Here is a 26,858-nt window from a genome sequence, read left to right as displayed (position 1 = left end):
CAAAAAAACTTCACGTTTCTTCACACACATACAAATATAAGTATAAATCTCCCTTTATTATTATTTTTTTGAATTCATAAGGGAGTATGTTCTTCACACTTTTCTGAGCCATATGTTTTGGTCATCTATTGTTGTGTAACAAATACCTCTAAACTGAGTGGCTTAAAACAATTCGCTGCTAACTCTCATAGTTCGGTGGGCTGATTGGGCTCAGCTGCGGAGCTCTTGCTTTGGCTTCTCCCCGTGGCTGCAGTCAGACGTTAGCTAGTACAGGGGTCACGTGAAGGCATGGCTAGACCGGAGGTTCCAAATGGCTTACAAATGGCTGTCCATTGATGCTGGTTGTTGGATGGGAGCTCAGTTGCCAGAGCACATCTATCTAGACTCTCCAGATGGCTTGGGCTTCTCACAGGAAGCTGGGCTCTGAGTGGGAGCATCCCAAGAGCCAGCGTCCCAAGAGAGTAGGAAGTGAAAGCTACCAGGTCTGTTAGGGGCTACTTACAGAACAGGCACTGTTACCTCTGCTGGATTCTACTGGCCAAAGTAGTCATAGGGCCAGCCCAGGTTCAAGGCGATGGAGAAATAAATCCTGTTTTCTTCATGGGGGCGTGTCAAGATTGTACTGCAGAAGATCGTAGGGATAGGAGACGCTGTGTTGGTCATCTTTGTAAAATACAATCTGTATCACCACCTGAAGTACTTTTCTACTCCTCCTAACATGTGTCCAAGCCCTGAGGAGCTTTCTTTTATAATCTCTGACATCTAACCTCTCTCTTTTTCCACTGACCCCACTCATTCAAACCCTCATCCCTTTGTAGCTAGGTGAAAGTCAGAGTTATCTTCCTGGTCTCCCATTGCCCCTCACTGCAAATAGCCAATAAAACTTGTGTTTTCTTACCATATGTATTTCCATAAACTTTAACTTTGATGATGTCATTCTCCTAAGTAAAAATCAGCTCTGATACTCCAGTGGTTTTGTTTGACCTGTGCAATGTTAGCATACATAGGATTTGCTTTTTTGTTTTAACTTCCAACATTGCAAAATCAGGAGAGTTTATGTAAAAATCCAGATTAAGCTCCTTTTGAAACCTGGGTCCTTATATGTGGTAAAATTCAGTACTTCAACTAATATGTTCTAGATACTGAACAAAAGGAAAAAGACTTTCAAGCCCTTGTGGGACTTATATTCTTGTTGTGGGGAGGCAGACAACAGAGAAAATCGATAAGTAAAATACATAGAATGTTGGATGGCAACATTGGAGGGCTAGGAAAGAGAGCAGGAAAGGGGCAGATGGGAAGGGCTACAATTTAAAATCACATTGTCATGGATGGCCTCACTGAAATGGAGACATTTCAGTTAAAAAAAGCTTAAGGAGTAGAGGAATGGTAACACTGAATTCTAGAACTATGCTTTCTAATAGAGTAGCCCAAAGCCATAAGTGGCTCTCTCAAGTTATATTAATTAAAATTAAATAAAATTTAAAATTCAGTTTTTCAGGCACATTAGTCACATTTCAAGTGCTCAAAAGCCACATATGAGTAGTGGCTACAAAGCAGATACAGAACATTTCCACCATTGCAGAAAGTTCTACTGGACAGCATTTCAGAGGAAGTGTATTCCATGCAGAGGGTACAGCAAGTACAAAGGTCCTGGGGTGGGGTATTGCTTGATTTGAGCTAAATAGTGGCATGGCTCTTCTGCTTACACATTCCTGCTATTCCCTATTGCCTGTGTTATACCATGGCTATATAGTAATTGTCATTTAGCAGCTTACCCCAAGCCCACTTTCCAAAGGTCCTGTTGATATTGAGTTTTAGAACTTTGGTCAATACCATAAAATCTATGGGATAAAGGCCAAACTCCCTGGTCTTGCATTGAGAAGCACTGTGAAGGAGTATGAAGACCAAGGATCTGGCCTAGGAGTCAGAACACAGTGTTCTATTTTAGAGCAGAGGAGGTTCATGGTGTGATTCAAAGGGTATTATCAGGGGCGATATGGCACAAGCATCCCCTAATCAGAGTGATAACTGACCACAAGTGTCCTGGAGGGCCTCTACTGGACCAGGACTAAAGGTCTAGTGGACCTTTAGTTGGTGTTTCAGGAGGTAGTTTGGAGTATGACATAGGGGCTCAAGGCAATGCCGAACTACCAGTGGAAGCAGAAGTATTTCAACATTATATAAGCTGGTACACTCATATGGTACATACAAATAGGATTTCAGCCTTCAATATATGAGATAGGTATTTGGAAATTGTAATGGATGATAGAGTTTATTGTAGGGCCCTTTCCAGTAAACACACACAGCTTTAGGTGACAGGATTTAAGGCCTTCTCCAGTGTGTCACCAGCATCCATTCTGATATTTTCTCCTTCTCTATCACATGATCCCTCTCTCGCACCAGTATGACACATTGAGTGCCCAATATGTTCTGTGTCCTACCACCTTGGTGTTTTTCTCATGTTTTTCCTTCTTACTCAAAGGACCGGCACCCTTCTTTCTGCCTGGTTGAAGCTTCTGGACTTAGCTTGAAGGCACAGCTCAAGCTCCCTTCACTAACTTTTGCCTGTCCCAGACCAGAAGGATTTCCTCGCTCCTGTGGCCCTCAATGCTCATTATTCACACTCACTGGGCAATTACCAAGAGTACAAGGCAATATCTTTGTTATTTTATATGTGTATCTAGTCCTGGGCCAAGTTTTAAGTTTCTTGAAGGCAGAAGTCACAGGTCATTCTTCTTTTTTCCTTACATGGCCATATTTCCATACATATTTGCCAAGCGTCTACCTTGAGAGGGCTGAGGGTACAACCAAGGGCCCCGATCTCCTGTAATTCTCATTTGTCAGTTTTATTTTTTTTAACGTGAATAAGCTTACTCAATTCTTGCAAGTCTTAGGCAAAGATAGGGACCCCAGTGTCCTACTGATAAGGAGTAAAAGCGCTGGCCGGCCCTTGTTGAAGACAGATTGATCTGGGAGGTGAAGTTTCACAGCGATCTGGACATTAAGGCCCTGCTGGAACAGTTTCATTCCCAGGGCTCCACTATTCCTACCTCCTGGAATGGTGTAAGCAATGATTCACACCACAGTAGGCCTTTACGCTTCACCAAGCACATTCATCATATGCATCAGGCATTTAGGGAGGGTCAGGTTCCAACTTGTTAGCAGAGATTCACCTCCAGGTCACCAGACTTGAACCTATTTTGCTAAACACCTAGCATAACGAACGAACAAAAGTCTTCTCCCCTTAGCCTTTAATGATGAATGTGTCAAAGAGGGGACGGCGGGGGGGCAATTCTACCTCACTGGTGTTTGACTTGTAGCAGAATACAGAGCCTATTTGAAGTTCTCTGGCAAAAACCATTTTTGGGAATAGCGATTACGATTTTGAGCCAGGCTGTGATGGGAACGGGGGAAAAAAACCATTGCGCACACGGGGTGGGGTTGGTGTGCTCCAGACTTCCCAGCTCGCTTGGTCGAAGTTCAACGCTGGCAGAGAGGAAAAGGGGGCGAAGCGGGACTTTTCAGACTGAAGGGAGTTGGGGGATGGGCCGGGCAGTTGAGTGGGTTTGGTGCTGGATTCTGGGGATCCCGCACCTGTGGAAGAGACGGTGTCCAAGGTCCGAGGAGCGGCTGCCGGGGTCCAGGTCCACGGGCGTCCAGGTCCGCGGGCTGAGGTGTGCCGCTGGAGAGGGCGGGGCTGGGCGGGGCGGGGCGGGGCGCACCTGGGCGGGGAGGGGAGGTGCGCGGGGCTGAGCCTGGCGGGGGCCGCGGCGCGCGCCAATGGGCAGCGGCGGGCTGCGCGCCCCGCGCCCGAGCCGCAGTCGCGCCCTCTCACTGCCTAGCGAAGGCTTGGACGGCGCGCGGAGGCGAGCGCGGTGAAGGGCCTTCGGCGCCGCAGCCGCAGCCGCCTTCAGGGCATGAGGATGGCCGTGGGCTCCGTCAAGATGCAGCCGCCGTGCGAGAGTCCGGCCCTGGCCGCGGCGGCGGCGGTGGCGGCGACGGACGGCGCCTTTCGCCGCAGCCCCAGCGCCCGCGAGCCGGAGCGCGAGCCGCTGCAGTTGCCGCCGCGGCCGCGGCTGCGGGACCTGCCCGCGCTGCTGCGGAGCGGCCTCACTCTGCGGAGGAAGCGCAGCGCCGCCGGGGGCCGGGTGAGTGTCCGGGTCCTGCCTGCCGGGATGGGCGTGGGCGGCGCGCACGTGGAGCCCGCGCCCACCCTCGCGGGCGACCGAGGCGGGCGTCTGGAAGTTGGGGAGGTTCCGGGAGGGGCCCCCTTGTGAGAGACTGGGCAGAAGAGGGACCCGGGACGGTGGGGTCGTGGGGTTCCCCCAGGGGAGCGAAGGTTTGCCCTTCCCCCAGATGCACCTGACTTAACCCAAGCGCACCTGGATTCAGGCTGCGGGACCGTGAGCACCGCCGGAAGAAGGGCTGTTTGCCTGTCCCCAGAGGGGGAGCTGCAGGTGTCCGGTGCCTAACAGTCGGCCAGCCCTTTCCCGACAGCGAGCCTCAGGCCCCACGAGTGGGATCTCCGTTTTCAGGGGGCATGAGACGTGTGCGCTGGTGTTGGGACGCCTCGTTGCAAGCTTTGGGCATCGGCACTGGCTCTGGCCGACGCTACGGAGGAGGGGGAGACCCCGGAGTTGGAAGCTCCGGGGCGAGCTTTAGCTCCCGGGTTCCCGAGTCGCCAGCACTTAGTACTCGGCGACTCCCCCAGAATCTTAAATATTGACTTCCTGCTGGTGTGTTCGATAGGATTTCCTGGTGGAGGACGGTGCCTCATTGGGTTCTAAGGGCATCTAATGGCCCGAGCAGGTCAGACGTGTTTTGCGGTTAAGAGAAGCGGGGCGGCCTGGGGTCTTTCATAAGTCACCCAGCAGGCCCTGCCGGGGCCTCTGGCCACGGGGCTGACTTGTCAGGTGTCCGTGCTCACCGGGGCCTTGGGCACCTTTTGGTGGGTTTTACTGAGCTTTTAAAAATTTGCCATCCTTAAGGAGACTTGACCGAGAAGCTACCACAGTGTAGATTTTTTGGACTGTAAGTTAAAAAAGAAGTCTTGGTTGTCTGCCTTAAAAGATCTTACTGGGGGATTTTCAGATCTTGCAAGATAAGTTTGTGGAAACTTGAGAGTTAGGGAGAAACACTGGGTTTGGTATGGACTCATCTGGTCAGGGAGGGGTCTGAACTGATGGAGGTCTTCGGCCTTTCTAGGCTGTGTTCCTTCTTTCCTAAGAATTTTTCTTCCCGTGTAGGGATGACCGTACATGATCTACCTCAGAAGGATGTTTTGAGGATTAGCTGAGTGTAATAGGACATCTTTAAGTGCATGACCAGGGGAGTTTAGGAATTACCCACAAATGACCTTAACGTGTGGCATACAGGATTGCCTGCAAAGAAAGCGAAGAAATGTGTCCCAAAGATGTGATAACTAAATAAACACAAGAACCAGAGTTATAGACCTTGCAGGCGTCTAGGGAAAAGTAGGTCAAATCATGTTCCTATTATCCTTGACAGTTACTTTTTCATGGCACAGAATACTGAAGATGTGAGGGCAGCCAGGCAATCTGTGAGCAGAATTGCTGAGGGTTTCTTTATAAATAGATCTAGAGTGTTCATCTGCATAGAGGCTTGTGTTTCCCTTGCCTGGGATGATGTTGTGGTGGACCTTGCCTAGATACATATTTACTTAATTATTCTGAATGCAGTTACTTCAAATAATGTATACTTTATTGGCCCTTCTTTAGTTCTAATACTGTATGACTTCTCTTTGGGACATTCCAAACACATTTCATAAGTGCATGGCCAGTTTTTTTATTGGAGGAAGATTGTCAAATTTTCCAATATTGGAAGCCCATAATTTTCAACTTTTTTCCCCTCCTTTGGCTCTGGAACGACCTTTGTGTTTTTGGAACCTTCCCATCAAAGGAGTTGGAAAGGGTTTGAAAGAAAGAGAAAAATAAGTGAAATATGTACCCATATTAGTTTGTCCAGGCTGCTATAACAAAATACCATAGGATGGGTGGCTTAAACAACAGAAACTTGTTTTCTCACAGTTTTGGAGGCTGAAAAGTCCAAGATCAAGGTGCCAGCAGATTTGGTTTCTGGTGAGACTCTCTTCCTGGCCTGTAGACAGCCACCTTCTTGCTGTGTTCTGACATGACCATTCCTTGGCGCGCATGGAGGGAGAGAGATCTCTCTCTCTTTCCTTTTTCCTTTTTGTTTTTTAAGTTGAAATATAGTTGACATACTATATTATGTTGGTTTCAGGTGTATTACATAGTGATTTGACGTTTGCATACATAACAAAATGATCACCACAAGTCTAGTTACCGTCTGTCTCCGTACAAAGTTATTGCAGTATTATCGACCATATTCCTTATGCTGTATATGACATCCCCGTGGCTTATTTATTTTATAACTGGAGGTTTGTACCTCTTCATCTTGTTCACCTATTTTGCCGCCCCCTCACCCATGACCACCTGTTTATTCTCTGTATCTTTGAGCCTATTTTCATTTTGTTTGTTTTTTAGATTCCACATATGAGCTCATACAGTATGTGTCTTTCTCTAACCTTCACAGAATACCCTCTAGATCCATCCATATTGTCACACATGGCAAAATTTCATTTTTTTTTAATGGCTGAGCAATCTTTCCTTATATGTATATGTGCCATCTTCTTTATCCATTCATCTATCAGTGGACACTTAGCTTGTTTCCATATCTTGGCTATTGTAAATAATGCAGCAGTGAATGTAGGGGCACATGTGCCTTTTCCAGTTAATGCTTTTGTTTACTTTGGGTAAATACCCAGATGTGAAATTACTGGATCATGTGGTAGTTCTATTTTTAATTTTTTGAGGGACCTCCATACTGTTTTCCATATTGGCGGTGCCAATTATAACCTTAACCAACAGGGCAGAAGAGTTCCCTTTTCTTCATATCCTCACCAACACTTGTTGTTTGTTGTCTTTTTGATGACAGTCATTCTGACAGATGTGAGGTGATATCTTATTGTGGTTTTGAATTGCATTTCCCTGATGATTAGTGATGTTGAGCATCTTTTCATGTGCCTGTTGGCCATCTGCATGTCCTCTTTGGAAAAATGTCTCTTCAGGTCCTTTTTTGTTTTTGTTTTTGCGGTACGCGGGCCTCTCACTGTTGTGGCCTCTCCCGTTGCGGAGCACAGGCTCCGGACGCGCAGGCTCGGTGGCCATGGCTCACGGGCCCAGCCGCTCCGCGGCATGTGGGATATTCTCGGACCAGGGCACGAACCCATGTCCCCTGCATCGTCAGGCGGACTCTCAACCACTGCGCCACCAGGGAAGCCCCAGGTTCTTTTTTAAATGGGGTTATTTTTGTTTTTGATGTTGAGTTGTATGAATTCTTTATATATTTTGGATTAACCCCTTGTTGGATATATCGTTTGCAAATATCTTCTCCCATTCAGTAAGGTGCCTTTTCATTTTGTTGATTGGTTTCTTTCACTGTGAAAAAGGCTTTTAGTTTGATATAGTGCCATTTGTTTATTTTTTCTTTTGTTTCCTTTGCCTGAGGAGACAGATCAAAAAAAAAAATATATATATATATTGCTAAGACTGATATCATACTGTACTGCCTATGTTTTCTTCTAGGAGTTTTATGGTTTCAGGTCTTACATTTAAGTCCTTCATCTGTTTTGAGTTTGTTTTTGTATATGTTGTAAGAAAGTGGTCCAGTTTGATTCTTTTGCTGTAGCTCTCCAGTTTTCCCAGCACCATTTATTGAAAAGGTATATTCTTGCCTCCTTTGTCATAGATTAATGGACCGTATAAACGTGGGTTTATTTTTGGGCTCTCTATTCTGTTTTATTGAGCTGTGTGTCTGTTTTTACGCTTTACCATACTGTTTTGATGACTGTAACTTTGTAGTATAGTTTGAAATCAGAGTGTGTGTGATACCTATAACTTTGTTCTCTTTCTTAAGACTGCTTTGACTACTTGGAGTCTTTTGTGTTTCCATACAAATTTTAGAATTTTTTGTTCTAATTCTTTGATCTCTCTCCCTTTTCTTACAAGGCCACTAATTCCATCTTGGAGACACCACCCTCATGACCTAGTCTAACTCTAAGTACCTCCCAAAGCCCCTCCAAACACTATCATCTTGAGGCTTATGGCTTCAACATATGAATTTTGGGGGAACACCAACATTCAGTCCATAACAGAAGGGTTTGAAGGAAAGAGAAAAACATGAGAGGGCTTCCCTGGTGGCGCAGTGGTTGAGAGTCCGCCTGCCGATGCAGGGGACGCGGGTTCGTGCCCCGGTCCAGGAAGATCCCACATGCCGCGGAGCAGCTGGGCCTGTGAGCCATGGCCGCTGAGCCTGTGCGTCCGGAGCCTGTGCTCCGCAACGGGAGAGGCCACAACAGTGAGAGGCCCGCGTACCGCAAAAAAAAAAAACAAACAAAAAAACCATGAGAAATATGTGCCAAACCAGTGGATGACTTGTAAGTACCTGGGGTCATGTGGTTAGCCCCTTGGTTACCAGTGCAAATAAATCATGGCTTAGATCTTTTTGTGGGCCTTTAGTTTTGTATCTCATGAGCCGTACTTCCAGATTACAGCTGACTGATTATAGGGACAAGTTAGCACAAATTCATTACTACTGGTAAGAAAGTAGCTTTGTGCATTACACAAGTTGGTAAGAAAGTTTGCAACTTCTGTATTGACCAAGATCTGATTTAGGAATATGTGAGACTCTTGCTCATGCTGTCTTGGGCTCCCACACATCTTGACAATCTGACATCAACTGTCATCTAATAAGCTCTTTGTGGGTTGTGTTGCCCAACCCAGGTGCCTTGTAGGCTGTCTCTTATGAGGAAAAACTAAGCTGACATCTGTTACTACAAGAACTCCTGGTTCCTTGGTTCAGTCACTTCTAATCATACTGAATTCAGAATGCAAACTGATTAAAACTCTTTGCACTGCTTTAGGCTAAGTGGGGAATGGCTAAATTTTTTTTCGGGGAGGACCTCCTAAAAAAGTCAGTGGTAAGATAAGGCACAGATTGAATTTCCACCAAAACCATTTAATTGTTTGTTTCTTTTTTTAAACTTTGTGTTATGGAGATTATGAGAGAATAGTATAATTACTACCTACCTTCAGCAGCTATTAACATTTTGCCAGTTTTGTTTCACTTATTTCTCCTTTCCCTACTTTTTTTTAATGGGAGCTGGTATATTTTAAAGCAAAATCCTAAATATTATGTCATCTCATTCATAAGTGTTTCAGTTTACATCTCTGATAAGGGCTTTTTTCCTTAGGAAAAAAAGAAAAAAACATAAAAATTGTATGGCTTTCTCAAACCTAAAAATATTAATAAAATTCACAAAATATTGACAGAATTCACAAAAGATTAACAAAGTTCACAAAAAATTAACAAAATTCCTTAATGTAATTCCCATATTTAATTTTTCTCAAAGATGTCTTTTCACTTACGATTTGTTGCAGTCAGGAATTAAACGAGGTCTCATTGCATTTGGTTGTTAGGTTTTCAAATCTATTTTATTTTATAACAACACCTCCCTCCCCCCCCTTCTTTTTTCATGCCTTTGATTTGATGGAGTTAGCGGGTCATTTGTCAGGTAGAATGTCGCGCTTCTGGGCTGACTTCTTACTTGTGGTGTTGTCTAATTTGTACCTTTATTTTCAATGTTTCCTATAACCTGGCAGTGAGATGTAGAGGCTTGATTAGATTCAGACTTAAAGGCAAGCATCCTTGGAAGGTGTTACTGTGTAAAAGTGTGGCATCACATCATAAGACCTGTGATGTCTGGATGTTTCTCTCTTTGAGATATCAAGAGTGATTAGTGGGTTCAGGTAGAGTCAGCTTACCCTTGTACCTTTCACCTAATGATCGTAGCATCGGTCATTCATGATTGTAACCTAGATCCATTTCATTAGAGGTTGCAAAATGATGATGATGTAAATCTATCATGCCTCTTGCATTTATCAATTGGGATTCTGTCTATAAAGAATTTACCCTCATGAATTACTTAGGTCTCCTGAAAATCAGATCGTGTGGAAAAGACAGGGAAAAAGCTTAGTTTTTTTCCTTTTATCAATTTTCTGAGTTATGATTTAGTGCCCTAACAACCTCCCATGATAATCAATGAGTTTTTCTTTTTCAAGTATCAGTAAGATCTTGTGGATCTTAATGTCTTTGTTTCAATCCATTGAAGTCAATATTCTTGTTGATGCTCAGTTTCTACTTATCTCCTGTATACTTTTTACAAGGCCCTAGTAGTCTCTAATACCTTTCTTGCTTTCCAGCACAAGGTATTCTAAGCTTATCTTGTCCATTTCCTGCCCCAGACCCCAAATCAGCCATTTTCCAAGGCGTACTGATTCTTTTTACTGAAAACCATTTGTTTCCCCCAACTTTTTCCTCTCTTAGTGGTTGCATTTTTTTTAACCTTTATTTTAAGCCTTTCATCTTAAGTTTTCGTCTCTTTTAGAATTCTTCTCATCAGATGTTTCTAAGACTGTCATTTTCTCCCTCTAATAAAATAACTGGTAACTACCATTCCCTCTTTCTATATATACTGTCAGGCTGCTGGGACTGGCTTATTTTGGGCTTTGGCTGCTGTGATATTTTCTGCAGTGTTCTACCACTTTCTTCATCTCCTTGAAATCTGTTTCATTTCAGCAGCTAGAATGATTCACCAGTTGTGGCAGTTGGACTGTTCACCGAAGTCCTCCAGCGATGCTCAGCCTTTGGATTAGTCTTCTCTCCCCTGACCCCTTCCCTTTAGCCACCCTTCACTCAGGCAGGGTCCCGATGACGTTACAAGTGCTCTTCAGACTTGAGACACTGGAAGTTCTCACTTTTTCATTTATCACAGTCTCTACCCCATGACTCCCTCTCAGAGAAGAACAGAGCTGCCCATTTCCTGTGTCCGAGCTGGAATGTTTTAGGTGTGACTTAACACCCTCCTCTGCTGGAAATGAGACTTTGTTGATTGAGAAGCACATTCTGCTCCAAATTATACCAGTATGGCCAATTTATAGTCATTTTATACACACTTCTCATAGGCAAAGCATGTAATTTGTTCCTTGTATTTAAATTAAAATCAGTGGCTAACACTTCATAGCACTTAATTATGTGCCTTGCATGTTCTTATATAAACCTTAACCCTCACTACAAGCTTGTGTGTTCAATGCTATTATTTGTATTCTACAGATGAGGAAACTGAAACCCAGAGGTAACTTGCCCAAGGTCATTGAGTGGGTAGGGGAAGGGAGGTTTGAATCCAGCCAGTCTGGTTCCATAGTCCATGCTCTGACTTGACTCTCTCAAATGCACTGAGGGCAAAGGGTCTTATTCTGAATGCCCATGGCCTTATTGTACCTGCCCCTATGACCTTCCACTCTGACAGTGGTCAGTTCATGGTGTTGGTAATGTCACACGTTAACTTTTCTTTGATTGGAGCACAAAGAGACTTGTGATCCACCTACTGGGATTGGGGTAGGGGAACTGAGGGCTGCGGGGAGGGAGCTACTGTGGTTATAGGTGTACGGTAACTAATATTTACTAAGATTAAAAGGTGCATTCAGTGTGTCCTAAGCAAAAACACCCAGGCCCACCTTGATCAATCCAAAAAGCTTGTGAATTCATCCTGCTTACTTCTTTTCTTAATCTGCTATGGTAGCATGTCAGAAGATGAAGGCCATTAAAGGGAGGTGTGCATCTTTCAGGAAAGGTGAGTCAGGTCAGAGATTGAGGGCACATGTTGGTTTTATTTGAGAAACATTGACTTCCTACCAGCTCGAACTTTGATATCATAGAACTATGTTGACCATGTCTATAAGTAAAGTAAAACTCCGTGAATGTCACCTCTAAAAAATATTTGGGAAGAAGGAAAAGGAATTACAGATTCATTTATTCTATTTTAATTTCTTGTAATTCTAGCAAAGGACCTCAAGGGCAAGTTAATGCCATATTGACTTTCTTTCTCTCCCCTCTGACCCCCTCACACAGGCTTTGGTTGAATAATTAGATCAGAGGAAAAGAGCTTGGGCCACAGCTTCAGAAGCTGGGTTTGAGTCACAGGGCTATCGCTTGCATGTTATTCTCTGAGCTCTCTAAGCCTCAGTTTCTTCCTCTGTAATGAGACACACTGTAGATCAGGTTTTTGTGAGAGACAATGTATGGGACGTTTTGGACACATTGGAGCTTAAATTTTTCCTTCCCCAGCTGGATGCTTATTCTAGGCAAATGGACTTTCAGAGACATATTTCTGGAAATCTAGGCACAAAAAATTTTGCTTTCATATGCAATGTCAGTTTCCAAGTTTTAGAAAAAACGCGATGTCCTAACATATAGTGAATATTTTAGATAGTGTCTAAATACTGGTGCCATAACAAAATAGTCTGAGTTTCACACTTGCACTGTTTCTTAAATTGATTTGGCAGTAATTGGTAACTTGTGCAGCTAAAAATAGACGGAAAGGTGGGAGAAAATTCACTGGGGATGACTTGGAGTACTTGTCATTTTTTTGCCTCAGTATTTCATAACAACCCTGGTTAGGAATACTGACCTTTCCAGTAATGAATATGTTACCTAGGAGTAATTTGTGAGAGGTTATTAGATTCTATGGGAAATTGAAATAGTTAAAATCAATGACTTTTTTCCATGGCTAGTTATTATTATGAGGTATCCTTCATAAATGGGTATGGAAAAGGGAAAATCCACAGACACCGCTGTGGATTCTGGCATGTCTTTTATCAGATTGAAACTTCAATAGTCCCCTAAAGGGAGGAGGTATTTTCACCTGTGAGGAAACCACAGTCCAGAGAGGTTAAGTAGCCTTTCATGATCACCCAGCTAGGAATAGTATAGGTAGAATGGAGCCCAGGACCGTCTGATTCCAAAATCTGTGGCCTTTCCCCAAAACCATGCTGTCTAAGACATTGACAATAATTATAACGTGGTGTTTTGAAACAGTGGGTGCCCCAAGGAGCTCCAGTGGCACAATAGGTTAGTGCATGGTACTTATATGAAACAATGGGTGCCCCAGACATTTCAAGTTTAGTGCAAAACACAGCTTATTTTCTTTCCCATGTCTTTAGTAATGGCTTCCAGGATCGATCTTTAATTACTCGCAAGATTTGGCGATGGCTTGAGCAGCAGCTGTCCGTCATCTCCCAGCAATATCAGCCATTGTACAAGAAACATGAAGGTTTGGGATGACTCATTCTGGAAGCCATTGCTCACGTGGTTTGGAAGCTGACTAGCTCCGTGTTACAGATGGACTTGGAGATCTATAAAGCAAGTAGGTTCCTTTTCAGGAAGACTGGCAGAGGAGGTAGAATGAGTTTCTGGTAACCCAGGAGTTACATTTCTGAAGGTGACTTGTTTGATAATTAAGAAACTTCAGATTAGGAAGGGGGAAGTGTGCATACCTGGCAAAGTAAATGAACCCATTTATAATTGCATCAAGTTATTGAGAATACACAAGTATCTTTTAATAAAGTTAAGCTTTGGGATATTTACCTTTTAATGTGTGATTACCTGAGGCAAATGGCTCTTAACTTTTTTTTTTTCCCCGAACCCAGGCCTTTTCAGGAATCTGGGATAGCACCCTAGAAAAATGCACGTGCAGACATAGTTTTGTATCTCATTTCAGAGAGCTTGTGGATGTTCTGAAGCCTGGGTCACCACACACCCCTAGTTAAAAGGCCCTTCTTCTAAAAGCAGCACCATGGCTCTGTAATTATTTTTCTTTTTATCTTCCTCTAAAAATCTGGCATAGTATGAAGTGCTCGTTCAGCAAATATTTTCCCGAATTAAAGCATTTTATTGGCTTGTTGAATTGGAAATTGCTCACCTCTAAATGTAGCAAAAGCTTCAGTGAGCCCTGGGAGGTGGTGGCGTTGATGGTGATAACTATTATTCTTTAACAGATTCTTATATAACATTTATCATGTCCCGGTCGTTTGAGGTACTTTAAGAACATTAACCGATTGAACCCTCATAACAGCCTTGTGTGGCAGGTGCTCTCATTGGCTTCTTCTTGTCTAAAGTGGAAAATGAGGTACAGAGAGGCTAAGTAGGTTGCCTGAGATCACCTAATAAGTAGAGGACGCCAGATTTGAACCCAGGAAATCTGGCTCCACATTACGAGGTCTACCTGTTCTGCTGTATCCTCTCTCCAAATAAAAGGATGTATTTCCTTGATTATAGTCTCTCTCTCTTTTTTATTTTAATACTTTTGAAATAGGGATGTGTGTTAAATTGATGTGGTCATTTAATGGGATATTACTTTTTTCCTTGTAAAACTATTATTAAATTGATAGTATACCTTAAAATTTTGGTGTCTTAGAATAAAACAACGATAGTAAGCCATGTTTTAGTTTTTAAATGTAGCTGAATAGTTTATCTGTAGAAATATCAAAGTAAATCACAGCTTTAAAATTGTGCGTACAAATCACGCACTCCCGGATCTCTCCCATGTATACATGTTATTAAACTTTTGTTTGATTTTCTCCTGTTAAAAAATAAATAAAATAAAATGGTGCATACAAAGAAAACCCCTATTTGTGAAGTGTGAAATTTGAATGAAGAGTATATTAACAATTTATCTGAGCACTGATAATTGGTTACGTAATGACTTAAATGACAGAGGAAAATACATTTAAATTTTTTCCTACAAAAAGCATGAATATCCTTAAAGTAATGTTGAAGGTGAAATTATATATACATAGAAACTTTATTATTGGTTCCCTCCAGATTTTTTTTTTTTTTTTTGCGGTACGTGGGCCTCTCACTGCTGTGGCCTCTCCCGCTGCGGAGCACAGGCTCCGGACGCGCAGGCTCAGCGGCCATGGCTCACGGGCCCAGCCGCTGCGCGGCATGTGGGATCTTCCCAGACCGGGGCACAAACCCGTGTCCCCTGCATCGGCAGATGGACTCCCAACCACTGCGCCACCTGGGAAGCTCCAGATTTTTTTTAAAGTAAAATTTAAAAGTTAAACTTCCCATATAAATTCCTTTTTTTTTAAAAAAAAAACTAAGAACCTTGAGTATACCCAAATGCCAGTAGATTTAGACTTGGCCTTTGAGTCACTGTACATTATGTGGGGAGTTGGCAGATCTTATCTTTTGGGACTCAGTTAATCTTTTTTACGTTTTATCTGCTTTGTTCATGAGGCATTGGCTTCTCCTTCGTAAAATGCTTTTCTTTGCATTTTGCAACATTTGTGTTATCTGTAGAAAAAACATAATTCAGGATTTCTAATAAAGGCAAAACATACCTTTCTAAAGTTAAAGAGTCCAGAAAACCAGGACTTCTGCAGTCTAGCTCGTAGTCTTCCTGTGTTTTTTTCTAACTTGTCTGGCAACTTACGCTGTAGCCCCATTGGTGGTTTTGCTGTTCAGTTCAGTCGAATTTGACCTTGTCAAATCATTTACCTGCAGCTGTTAGGAGGTGTACATGCAAATACTTATGATTGCCCAACACTTTTGCCTTTGGTGCTGACTGTAAATTTGTTTTGCTCTCGCCTGTTACTATTGAGGGAAGTGAACGGCTTATCACTTCTGTTTGGTCTAACACTCTAAATGTTGAACATTTAGAGTTCATTATAATGAACAAACACTACAAACGGTTCACTCCATCATATTGTGCTGTGAATTTATATGTAGGTATGAAATCTTCTTTTGTAGGGGAAAAGAAAGAAGACGTGTGACGTTACCTTTTAGATATTAGGGGAAGTATGATGCCTGTTTCAATCCATGAAAATAGAATTTGGCTTTGGTATAGGAGAGAGGACATTTTTCTGTGTGTTTGTCATTTAACAACTGTGTGGATAAGTCAAATAACGTTTTTTGAGTCTCCGTCTCTAAAATGCAATACCAGTATTCTATCATGATGGAATTGATGGTGGGAGAGGGGACCAGTTTTCAGTTCTTGGCCCTTGTCTGCCCAGCCAAGGTCGGAGCAGTGGTCTCTCTCCATTGAGATGCCACCTCAACCCCCAGAACACTTCGGGGCATATCTTAGACAGAGGGAAAGATGGGTCTTTAATATTCACCTCACCTCTTGAGTTGAAGAGGAGGAAGATACTGCTTTAGTAGAAAGAGCATTCGAAGGAACAGGAAGATTCTGCTTAAATCGAGGATCTGTCATACCAGAAGAATAAAAAGGACATACCTATGAATCTGTTTCTAGAAGATTAAATCATTTGTTTGGCCGTAAACAGAATTCTGGGAGAGCTGTCAGAAGAGAACTTGTGACTGCAGTCCTTTGTGTGTGGGGAGAGCTTACCAGGTGGTTTTATCTTTTAGATAAGAGGTTTTTTGCTATTTCTTGTCATCAATGAAAGCTATTTCGTAGCCTTAAATGAGCATCAATATTTGTTTTCCTCTACTGTTTAAAATGTATGAAAAATCTTCAGATAGCACCCATTGAAACACCGAAATTTCCTACTCTTCTTGGCACATAACTTCTTTAAAAAAAAAAAAAGAAAGAAAGCAAAGAAGCCTCCTAGCCATATTCTAATCTACCTTGACTATCTCATAAATTTAGAGCTTAAAACAACTCAGCACATTCAGTTCATCAGTAGTTGACTGTTCACTCCGCTGTCATTTATGTAAGACTTTACATTTGCAAAGTGCTTTCACATTCTTATTTTACTGTTTTCCTCGCTCTGGAGTAGGCATTCCTTTCGCATATAGACGGAACAAGTTACTGAGCTTTTCATAGGGCACAGCCTCTCCGGCTGTGAAGCAAAGGTAGTGCCCGCCTCACAGGGTGGGAGTGGAAGTAAATTAATATGCACAGCGCTCCTCACCGGCTGTGAAGCAAAGGTAGTGCCCACCTCACAGGGTGGGAGTGGAAGTAAATTAATATGCACAGCGCTCCTCACCGGCTGTGAAGCAAAGGTAGTGCCCACCTCACAGGGTGGGAGTGGCAGTAAATTCATATGCACGGCGCTTTTCAGACAGAACTGGTTGTGTTGAGAAGCCTTAGTGTGAATTGCTGCTGTTGTCCTTGCTGCCGTCACCATCATTGCCTGAAATGACAAATCTGAGGGATTTCAGGATAAAGCCCTTTGAAAAGCTGAAATAGGTCTTATTGGTTATGGTGGTAGCAATTAAGTAAGAGGCTCAGACATTGGTATCTTGCCAAAGGTCACAGCGAGGAAGTTAAGAGGCAAGGGCTCCTTAGGCTGGAAGGGTCTCTGATAGGATATCTATGGTCTGTTCTCCCTGAAGCTGTCAAAAATGGGATCTAAAGGAGGACTTCTCAAACTGTAGCATACACACACCTGAGAATCCCTGAGAGCTTGTTAAAACACAGATTCTCGGGCGCCAATCTGAGAGACTTCGATTTCATAGGTCATGGATGGGGCCCAAGAATCTGCATTTCTGTCAAGTTCCAGGTGATGCTGATGCTGCTGGGTCATGGACTCGTACTGGTCTAAAGGGCCTTAAAAGTTTGGTCCCCTTCAACATCAGAAGATTACTGAGGCTAGGAGTCTACCGCGTGTTCTGTTTGCCGCCTCCATGATGGAAGGACAAGCCAAGATGGCAGTCTGTGACTGTAAGAACTTGATTGAATTAATAATATTGGATACTCCCCCTTATTGGTTTCCACAAAGTGAGTGGCAGTTCCAAAAGCAATGAGCATTTGAAACATAAAGGGTGCATGGCAGCTGAGCGGATCAATTCTGTTTGTCAACCCCCTGCACCCTCTTTTGTGTTCTGGTCTGTACCTTGGAGTCTGCCCCCTGGATGTGCATCACTAGGGCTCGTGCCATGTGGCTTTGGTTTGCGTTCAGTCAGTGGAAGGCCGGGGAGGAGAGGAGTCGGGGTGGGTGTCTGCCCCTTCTGCTTCCTGTCTCCTTCAGTGTGGTACTGGCAGTGACTGTGACCGTCTGTTACTAGCTACAACAGGCCAGTCTCTCCTCCATCACTTCAGCTCTCTCCAGCCTCCAGTAAAGCTGTGTCTTCCCCTAGTCCCTCCTGCCTGTGGCTATTAAAGCCTTGTCATTACTAACCCCTGTGTTCTGTAACCTCTGCTGCTGGGTCTCGGAACCTTGCCCACACATCTTTGATAGGCTGTCTTTTGAGAGGACCCTTGATTGATATAGGAGCCTAAGGAAGAGCAGTGCTGGGAAGAGTGACAGTAGAAGGTGTAGCCTTGGGTGCCAAGAACCTTGTGAATGGAGTGGGCATGGGCAGTGATTGGCCCAGCCCCTGAAGTTTAGGTGGGGGGTAGAGGTGAGGAGTGCAGGGAAGGGGACTGGCCTCTAAACGGATGCTTCGTTAACCAAAGAAGGTCCTGGGAGGTTTCTGGTGAGAAGCTATAACTGCGCCAAAATGTGACCCGAGTGCCGTTCCTGCATCATTTCTGAGCGTAAACTTGGACGGCTAGGGTTCAGAGTCAGAGAAGCTTTTATATGAAGAATTTGCATTCCTCTTCTACAATTGCCGGACAGGTTTTTTGATTTTTGTTTTCCAGCCCCTGCCCTTTTCTCAGACACCCTTAGCGTTGTTAGTCTATACACAGGAGTTCTAAGGTCTTTTTGTGGTTCTTTGATCTGGCTAAATTTTGTCACAGTATATTGAACATGTTCTGAAATGCCTGCCAGAACTACATTCACAAAGTAACAGGTAGTTGAATAGAATAATTACGCCTTCGGTTCCTTTGCCCATGGGTTCCAGCGATGGGCGTGTCAATAAGGTGAAAAACACTATTCATGATTTTGGCACTCAGCCACATCATCATCTCCAGTAACCTCACCATGAAGCAGGACCACAGCACAAACTCGTACCAATTCTGTGTGTTTATCAATTCTTTTATATTGAAATGTTATGCCCAGGTTGAAACTATTTCACAGCTTGTAGAGATTTTTTTGGGGGGGGGGATAGTGAAGGTTATCTTAATACCTTGTCTTAATAAATGAAATGTTTAAAGACAAAACAGGCCCTTGATCTCAAATTTTCTGTTGTTACAATTCTTTCGGAAGAAGAAAAATTCTCCATGAGGAAGAATGAATTCTGGAATTTTTTCCCTCTTTCTGGGTTTTCATATATTTATGTGTCAGAAAACATGGCTATGTGAGGGAGTTGGGGGGTGTGACCTCATACAATTGAGGCAAATGATGAATCACCTTGTGTAACCGTGGCACAGATTTAAGGCATATGAGCCCTTTGTTTTTGCTGAATTTTCCCTCCTTTCTGGTCATTTATCCAGTAGGACTTGGTGGCTGGGCACCCAGAGAAGACAGGCCACAGAGGAGAGGATCCCATGTCTACCAGGAAGGGGATGGTGCCTTCCTAGATGGAGGCTGCCTTGAAGCGGTGATGTGTGAGCATCACCTGTTAGTGGAAACTGACCAGAGGGAGTGAGGAGGGGTTCTAGCGCAGATGATCCCGAGAGAGCTTGTATCCTGTCCAGGGAACAAAGAGGAGCTCAGTGTAGGGGAGCGGGCATGGCTGGGCCCCCATCGTAGGCTTCTTTTCCAGTCTCAGACCCTGGGGTGCGGACGGTCCTTGCTGATCTACCTTGTGTCCACCTCCTAGAGTGGAAGACCTCCCCATCTCCCTACCTAGCGAGGGAGCCCTTCTCTTCTTAGTATCTCCATCTCTGCTTAGGCCCTGAGAAATCTCTGGGAGCCTTTGTCCTGGTGTTTTGAGGACTCATCTCCTGACTCACTTCCCTTGGAATGAGGTATCCATCTTCATTGTGGGTTCGGTTTCCTTTGGCTCTACCCTTCTTGTTTTTCTCTGCACGTCCTCCCCCAAGCTTTGTTCCCTAAGGCTTGTCTCGTGGACCGTTTTCCCTGCACGTCTTCTCTGAATCAGCTCATCCTATTGTTTGCTCTCCTTGTTTCCCTGCACAGCCCTCCTATTTCTTCATCCTTTTACCATTTACCTGGCTCCAGCTGAAGGCTGTTTGATGTGGAAGGGGATGCTACATGCTCTTTTTAGAAATTTGGGTGATTCAAGCCCACTTTTTCATGTGAAAGATTATTAAGACTCTCAGGGAAGCCCTTATCCAACCTCCCTTAATTTTTTTTTTTAAGATGATTTAAGCTCTTACAGCACTTACATCAGCCTTTCCCCCTCCCTTCCTTAATTTCCCAAGACAAGAGGAACTTCTGCAAGAGCTTGAATAACCACTGTCTAGCTGGTCTCCATTGGGGGATGCAGAGTTTACAAACATTGATTTCTGATTAACATTACATTTTCAAAACTACCTCCTTTAAACAGAGACTTCTGTCCTGGTCAAAGGATGTGTTCAAAAAGGTATTCCTCTGGTGAGAACTAAGACTGTGAAATTCAAAATCAGTTTCATTTCTTAATGACCGTAATAAATGTAGAACCTTCATTTAAGCCATTAGCTGTGGGAGTACAAGGCTAAACAGAACACAGAGTAAAGTGGATTAATGATTTTGCTAATCATTCTTTTGCTGCAGGCAGCTTCTTAATAATGTAGCACCTACCCCTGACATCCCAGACTGCTGTCCAGTGAGTCATCCTCACTTTTGCATTTCTTGGTATCTTTTCTTCCTTCTAAAAATCTGTATAAGGCACCTACCATCTGATTTGTCAGGATAGCCTAGGTTTTGCTGCAGTAACAAATGTACCCCCAAATCTTTGTGGCTTAACACAGCAGAAGTTTTATTTCTTATTCACAGAAAGACCATTTTGTGTCTGGGTGCTTGCCAGGGCAGCTGTCCTCCATGTGGTGGCTCTGCTTCCATGATGCATTTCCATGTCATCACCTTCCACGATGACTGTGAAATGTGAAGAAAGAACGGAGAATTTCATAAGGGCATTTAAACGCACCTGCCTGAAGGGACTTTTGCTCTCATCTCATTGGCCAGAGCAAGTCACATGACCTCACTCATCGCCAGGCATCAGGGGAGTGTCCTCTTCCCAGGAGCTCTGAAGGAGAAAAGGGACACAGGTATTAGGAATGTCTCCCTCAGGCTGCGGAAGCTGAGAAGTCAGAAGTGAATAAAGGCATAATACCAGTCTTGTAGGTCCAGCTGGGGAGGTAAACATGTTTGTAGTGTTACAATATAGTCTTACAAAGCTGTACAAATTGCAAAATACATAGCACGATAATGACTATGATAGAACAAAAAGCACCTAGAAGCACAAAGTGGGAACATCTACCTCCCTGGGCTGGAGACGAGAGGAAAACTTTAAGTGGAGGTGACATAAGGGCTGGGCTTTGTCTGTTTGCCAGGTTTAGGTCTGCGTTACCTTGGTAAGGGTGGTATCTGGTCTTCTTATGTGCTGCATCACAGTTCAACTAATCATTTGGGATACAGCTCTAAGAAATAGGCTTATCTCTTCTTTAAGACCTCAAGAAAGAAATGAAAGTACAAATGAACGCAAGAGAACAGATCTGCCAGATACCCACTCACCTACTTCAAGTCTTTGCACAAAGGCCATTCTCTTGATGAGACGCACTGGGCACCCTATTTAAGATTGTAACATTTACCTCCTTCCCGTGTCCTATTCCTATTCCACCTTCTAATAAATAATTGATAATTAACTTATTTATTTTGTTTATGCTCAGTCTTTCCCCACTAGTATGTAAGCTACCCAAGGGCAAGGATTATTGTCTGTTTCATACGTGGTTATAAATTAGACCAGTGCCTGGAGCATAGTAGATTCTTAATAATGCTTGAACACGTGGGGGATATTTTCTTCCGTTAGACTTCCTCTAAACTGTACATGAAGTTGTATACTTACATTTATTTCCTTCCATAAAACTTCACCACTTTTTAATTCAATAAATATTATAGCGTACCTGCTACCATTCCCTCAGGGAGCTAGATTGGGGACCACTTAAGGAGCTCATAGTCTGGTGGAGAAACTTCTGGTAGTAATTAATTAAATTTAGCAAGTATTGGAGTGCCTATAGGTATAAAAGAGGAAGTTTGTTCTTGTTGAGTATGACATGCCAAGACTTAAGATTTGTCTTTATATGTCATGAACTTTCATGGAAAACCTTTTGCCCAGTGCTGCTTGGTCCATTCCAGTGGCTCTCAGCTTTTCCCTCTGTCATGAGACGCAGGAAGCATGGTCATGGCACTCACCTGCTTGACCATCCCAGGGTTATGTTGCATCCTCGGTCAACAAATGGTAGATTGTTTCTCCCATAAGAATTCCACCGATCTATTCGGTATATTGCTTTAAAAAACCAATCTGCTTTGATTTAAAAAAATTAAACCTCAGTATTTCTCTTACTAGTGCTAAAGCTCTTGTGGCAAATAGCAACTAAGTTAAGGATGTCACCATGGCCCATTTAAGAATAATTGGTTTAGACAATATATACTATGAGGAGAAAGGAGATTGGACTTGATTAGCAGGATGGAAGGGAACTACTGGGGGGAGGTAGTATTTGACAGCAGGACTTAACTTACTATACCACGCAGAGAAGACAGTAGACTAGGTTAGGGCAGAAGTGAGCATGGCATGGAGGAGGGACACTGAGGGATGGGCCTGGCTGGGGCAGGAGTACAGGGTAAAAGAGTTGGATCTGTAAATTGAGGGAAGGTGATGAACAATCTTGAGTTTGTCTTTGTGCTAACCTTGTTATCAGCAATGGAAAGTGTCATTGGAAAACCTGTGTGCAGTAGAGGTTGCCAGACTTTGTATTTAATGCCCTAGTAAATTTTTTTTTTTTTTTTTTTTTCTGGTACGCGGACCTCTCACTGCTGTGGCCTGTCCCGTTGCGGAGCACAGGCTCCAGACGCGCAGGCTCAGCGGCCATGGCTCACGGGCCCAGCCACTCCGCGGCATGTGGGATCTTCCTGGACCGGGGCACGAACCCGTGTCCCCTGCATCGGCAGGCGGACTCTCAACCACTGCGTCACCAGGGAAGCCCCTACCCTAGTAAATTTTTTTTTTTAATGGAGAACTAATGTGTGACTTCAGATTTCAGAACACACCCCCTAATAAAGAACTGCTCTTCATAGTTCTATAGAAAAATACTACATTGTTTTTATTCTTATTGTGCCTCACACTGACATTTGAGAACCACTCCATGCAGTACATATATGGGTTTGGGGGACAGAATAATGTTGAGACCGTATGTGGACGGGATCTAACAGTGAAGGTTGCAGTCACCATCAGTTGACAAAAACATTTCTTAAAGTCTAGTCTAGGTGGGTGGGGTGCAGAATGGGGAAAGGAGAGGTTGAAGGCAGCAAAATCCCTTGGGAGGAGGTTGTCCAGGTGACAGGGGCTGAGGGTCTGGTGTGAGATGGAGGTGTTGGAGTGAGAGGTCTGAGAATTTGGAAGGTCAGGATGCCAGGATTTAGTGATTTCCTCTCTGTTTTCATGGGGAGCTTAAAATTAGCAAGAACTCAAAATAAGTTCCTGGTGTTGAAAGGAATATAACTGTCGGAAATATGACCAGGGCTTCCCTGGTGGCGCAGTGGTTGAGAGTCTGCCTGCCGATGCAGGGGACGCGGGTTCGTGCCCCGATCCTGGAAGATCCCACATGCCGCGGAGCAGCTGGGCCCGTGAGCCATGGCCGCTGAGCCTGCGCGTCCGGAGCCTGTGCTCCGCAACGGGAGAGGCCACAGCAGTGAGAGGCCCGCGTACCGCAAAACAAACAAACAAACAAAAAAAGAAATATGACCAGAGGTGGTCTCCATACAGAAGGTCTTAGATTCCTGAGACGCTTATTTAAGAGATTATGAGAGCGTGTGTGTGTGTGTGTATATGTGTGTGTGTGTATGTTTGAATGAAAAATCGTGTGTAAGTCAGCTTATGTGAGGGGAAATAGAGGGAAAGGGGATGCTTTTTAAATGACTAAATGGTGGTATTTGTCTTTTGGACATTTTTTGAAGTTTCTGTGTTTTGGTTCCAGGAAGGAGACATAAAGGGCAGTCTGCTGTCATTCTTGTGGGTCCCTCAGAGTTGGTCCTGCCTTGTGGCCTCAGGGAGATGGAAATGGAGGCCTCCCTCTCTCCTGGTCCTCCCACTTCCTCCCCCTCCAGTGCCTTGTCCTCAGGCTGCATCTGCTCAGTGCCGGGTCTCCACCTTCAGTGCCAGCTAAGCATAGTGCCCGCTGCCCTCAAACTCAACCTTGGGTCAGGCAGAGGAAGGTAACGTAGGAGATAGCCCATGTGGGAAGAGAGGCAGCTGACTGGATAAAAAGGAGAGTATTTCTTTTAATCCTGCTTGTCTTTTTCCAGTTCTTAAATTTCTGTGTATGTGAAGTCCAGGGAATTGTGACCTAAAGGTACCCATAGCTGCTTGTCTCAGCAGACTCAGGTAGAAAATTGCAAAGGTTTTCGAGGCTGACCACTCAAAATCCACCTGCCTTCTGCTTGACATTGAGAAAAACAAAACCCACTATTTCTTGCTTTCATCAATTTCCTGATAGCTCTTGCTTCCCACCCTATAGGATGAAGATTTGGCTCATTTACGTGACAAGTAATGTGCTCCCCCCAAAGCCTACCTCCCTCTTGCCAGTGTCCTTGGGTAATTGAGTTGTTACTGGGCCAGAGTTCAGAGGAGCCTTTTGTGTTCACCTAAACTTGCCTCTGTAATTGGATTTGGGACTGAGTCAGTCAGGGGTCTTGATTGCAACCACGAGAAACCAACTCTGAAATTACTAGAAGGGTGTCGGAGGGCAGGTCGGCCTGCAGAATTATTGCAAGACTGGAGAGGTAGGCTTCAGAAGGGGCGGGAACCAAGGATATTTCCAGAGAAGAAGCCACAGAATGTAAGCATTAAGAGCACGAATGTTGAGAACAACCAGCCTGGGTTTCTCTGCCATTCACCAGCTGAACAAACTGTAGGCAAGTTACTTAACCATTCTGTGCCTTCCGGGATAGAAATGCATTCATATTTGTAAGAAGTGCTTAAAACAGTGACTGGCAAATAATAAGCAGTGTCTCAGTGTTTGGTGAGTATGCATTTCTAGCTGAGGTTGTGCATATATATACATATATTTTGGCTTTTAGCTGCTAAATATAATGCCAGGTCGCTCTCTGGGCTGCAGGCTGCTTCCACGCCCACAACCTCTTCTTTGCCGGAACTAGCTTTTGCTTATCATGAATTGCCAACCTTTGTTCAAGGGCTTTGTTTCAGTTCTTCCTGGTTCCCTCAGAAACATCGATTCTGGAACTTTATTAGCAACAGAAGCACATAAAGATCACAGTCTCTACAACTGGGGCTTTAGTTTTACTCTGTCACCCTGAGCGATAGCGTATCAATTTTTTTCTGCCACTTAGTGTCTTCTTTTTTTTTTTTTTTGCTACTATGTTTTCATGATCGTTACTAACATCCCCCTTACTCTTTCCTCCTGTTGTTTTGTTCAAGGAGAAACAGCCAGAATGGAAATTCTCATAGATGATAAATCATCCTACCTCTGTGAAGGGTTTTAGGAGCCCCCCTCTTTTTAAAATGTAGCATTAATATTTAAACATATTAATATTTAATCATTAACATTGCTTATTAATGTCATTTAATTATTGTTAATATTAATAATTAATATTTTAAAGAGAACAGGAAAAATTTTTTTTTTTAATTTATTTTAGGCCGCATTGGGTCTTCGTTGCTGCGTGCGGGCTTTCTCTAGCTGTGGTGAGTGGGGGCTACGCTTCGATGCGGTGCGTGGGCTTCTCATTGCGGTGGCTTCTCTTTGTTGGGGAGCATGGGCTGTAGGTGCACAGGCTTCAGTAGTTGTGGCACACGGGCTTCAGTAGTTGTGGCTTGCGGGCTCAGTAGTTGTGGCTCACAGGTTCTAGAGCGCAGGCTCAGTAGTTGTGGCTCACGGGCTTAATTGCTCTGCGGCATGTGGGATCTTCCCGGACCAGGGATCAAACCTGTGTCCCCTGCCTTGGCAGGCGGATTCTTAACCACTGTGCCATCAGGGAAGTCCAAGGAGATTTTTGTAATATGTATTCTTTTCCCTCTTCAATTTGGTTCAAAGACAATTACATCTGTCCATTCTTTTATTGAAATAGTCTTTTTCTTAAGTAAGATTATTAAGAGTGTTGGTTATTCTGACAAACCAGGTCACAGTCCGTTTATAGAGAAGCTTTACCTAAGAAAAAAAATCAATGACTAGGTGTAGCCCATGTGTTGAATCTGCTGTTTTGGGTCCCAGGTTTAGTTGGTCACTCTGTCTCTCTCTCTGCACAAACACATATAATATCTTCGTGTATGGTCCTGCAGTTCAGCCTGTTTTTGAATATGTAAATATGAATATTTAAATATCTATTGAATAATTTAAAGAATCAGGTAGCTTAAAAATTTTTTCATTGACTTTTAAAAAATTAATTTAATTAATTAATTTTTTATACACCAGGTTCTTATTATCTGTTTTATACATATTAGTGCATACATGTCAATCCCAGTCTCCCAATTCATCCCACCACCCCCTCCCCCGCTCTTCCCCCTTGGTGTCCATAGATTTGTTCTCTACATCTGTGTCTCTATTTCTGCTCTGCAAACCGGTTCATCTGTACCAGTTTGCTAGATTCCACATATATGCGTTAATATACGATATTTTTCTTTTTCCGACTTACTTCACTCTGTATGACAGTCTCTAGGTCCATCCACCTCACTACAAATGACCTAGTTTCGTTCCTTCTTTTCACTGACTCTTTAACATGAGAACTGTAGAATCATTATAATGAAATGTTAGCATTTAATATGAATATATATAAAATAACAGTGGGCCCAGGTTTTATCTCATTTGGCAGGCTGTATAACGGGATGATTAAAAGCATTTTGTTTCAATTATATACATGCATACGTTTGTGTGACCTGGGTCACCACATAAAATGTACTTCTTACTGTGGGTTGTAGTCAAAAAAGTTTAAAAAGCAATGATTAAAAAA

General features: G+C 43.6%; 1 protein-coding gene across 3 annotated transcripts in view; it reads left to right on the top strand.

Moving 5' to 3' along the window:
- The first annotated feature begins 3,754 nt into the window (after positions 1-3,754).
- The window catches only part of RAPGEF5 (Rap guanine nucleotide exchange factor 5), a 216,591-nt gene continuing 193,487 nt past the window's right edge, over positions 3,755-26,858 (top strand). For 2 of the 3 annotated variants that reach the window (XM_060157140.1, XM_060157138.1), the window contains exon 1: positions 3,755-4,148. In XM_060157140.1, the coding sequence (XP_060013123.1) occupies positions 3,918-4,148 (231 nt within the window). In that variant the 5' untranslated portion in view covers positions 3,755-3,917. The remainder of the gene's footprint in view (positions 4,149-26,858) is intronic. The other variant, XM_060157139.1, reaches the window with a different exon arrangement.

The sequence above is a fragment of the Lagenorhynchus albirostris genome, chromosome 8, assembly GCF_949774975.1.
Source record: "Lagenorhynchus albirostris chromosome 8, mLagAlb1.1, whole genome shotgun sequence".
NCBI classification, from domain to species: Eukaryota; Metazoa; Chordata; class Mammalia; order Artiodactyla; family Delphinidae; genus Lagenorhynchus; species Lagenorhynchus albirostris.
Note: the sequence above shows the minus strand (reverse complement) of the source record. Positions and strands in the feature narration are given on the sequence as shown.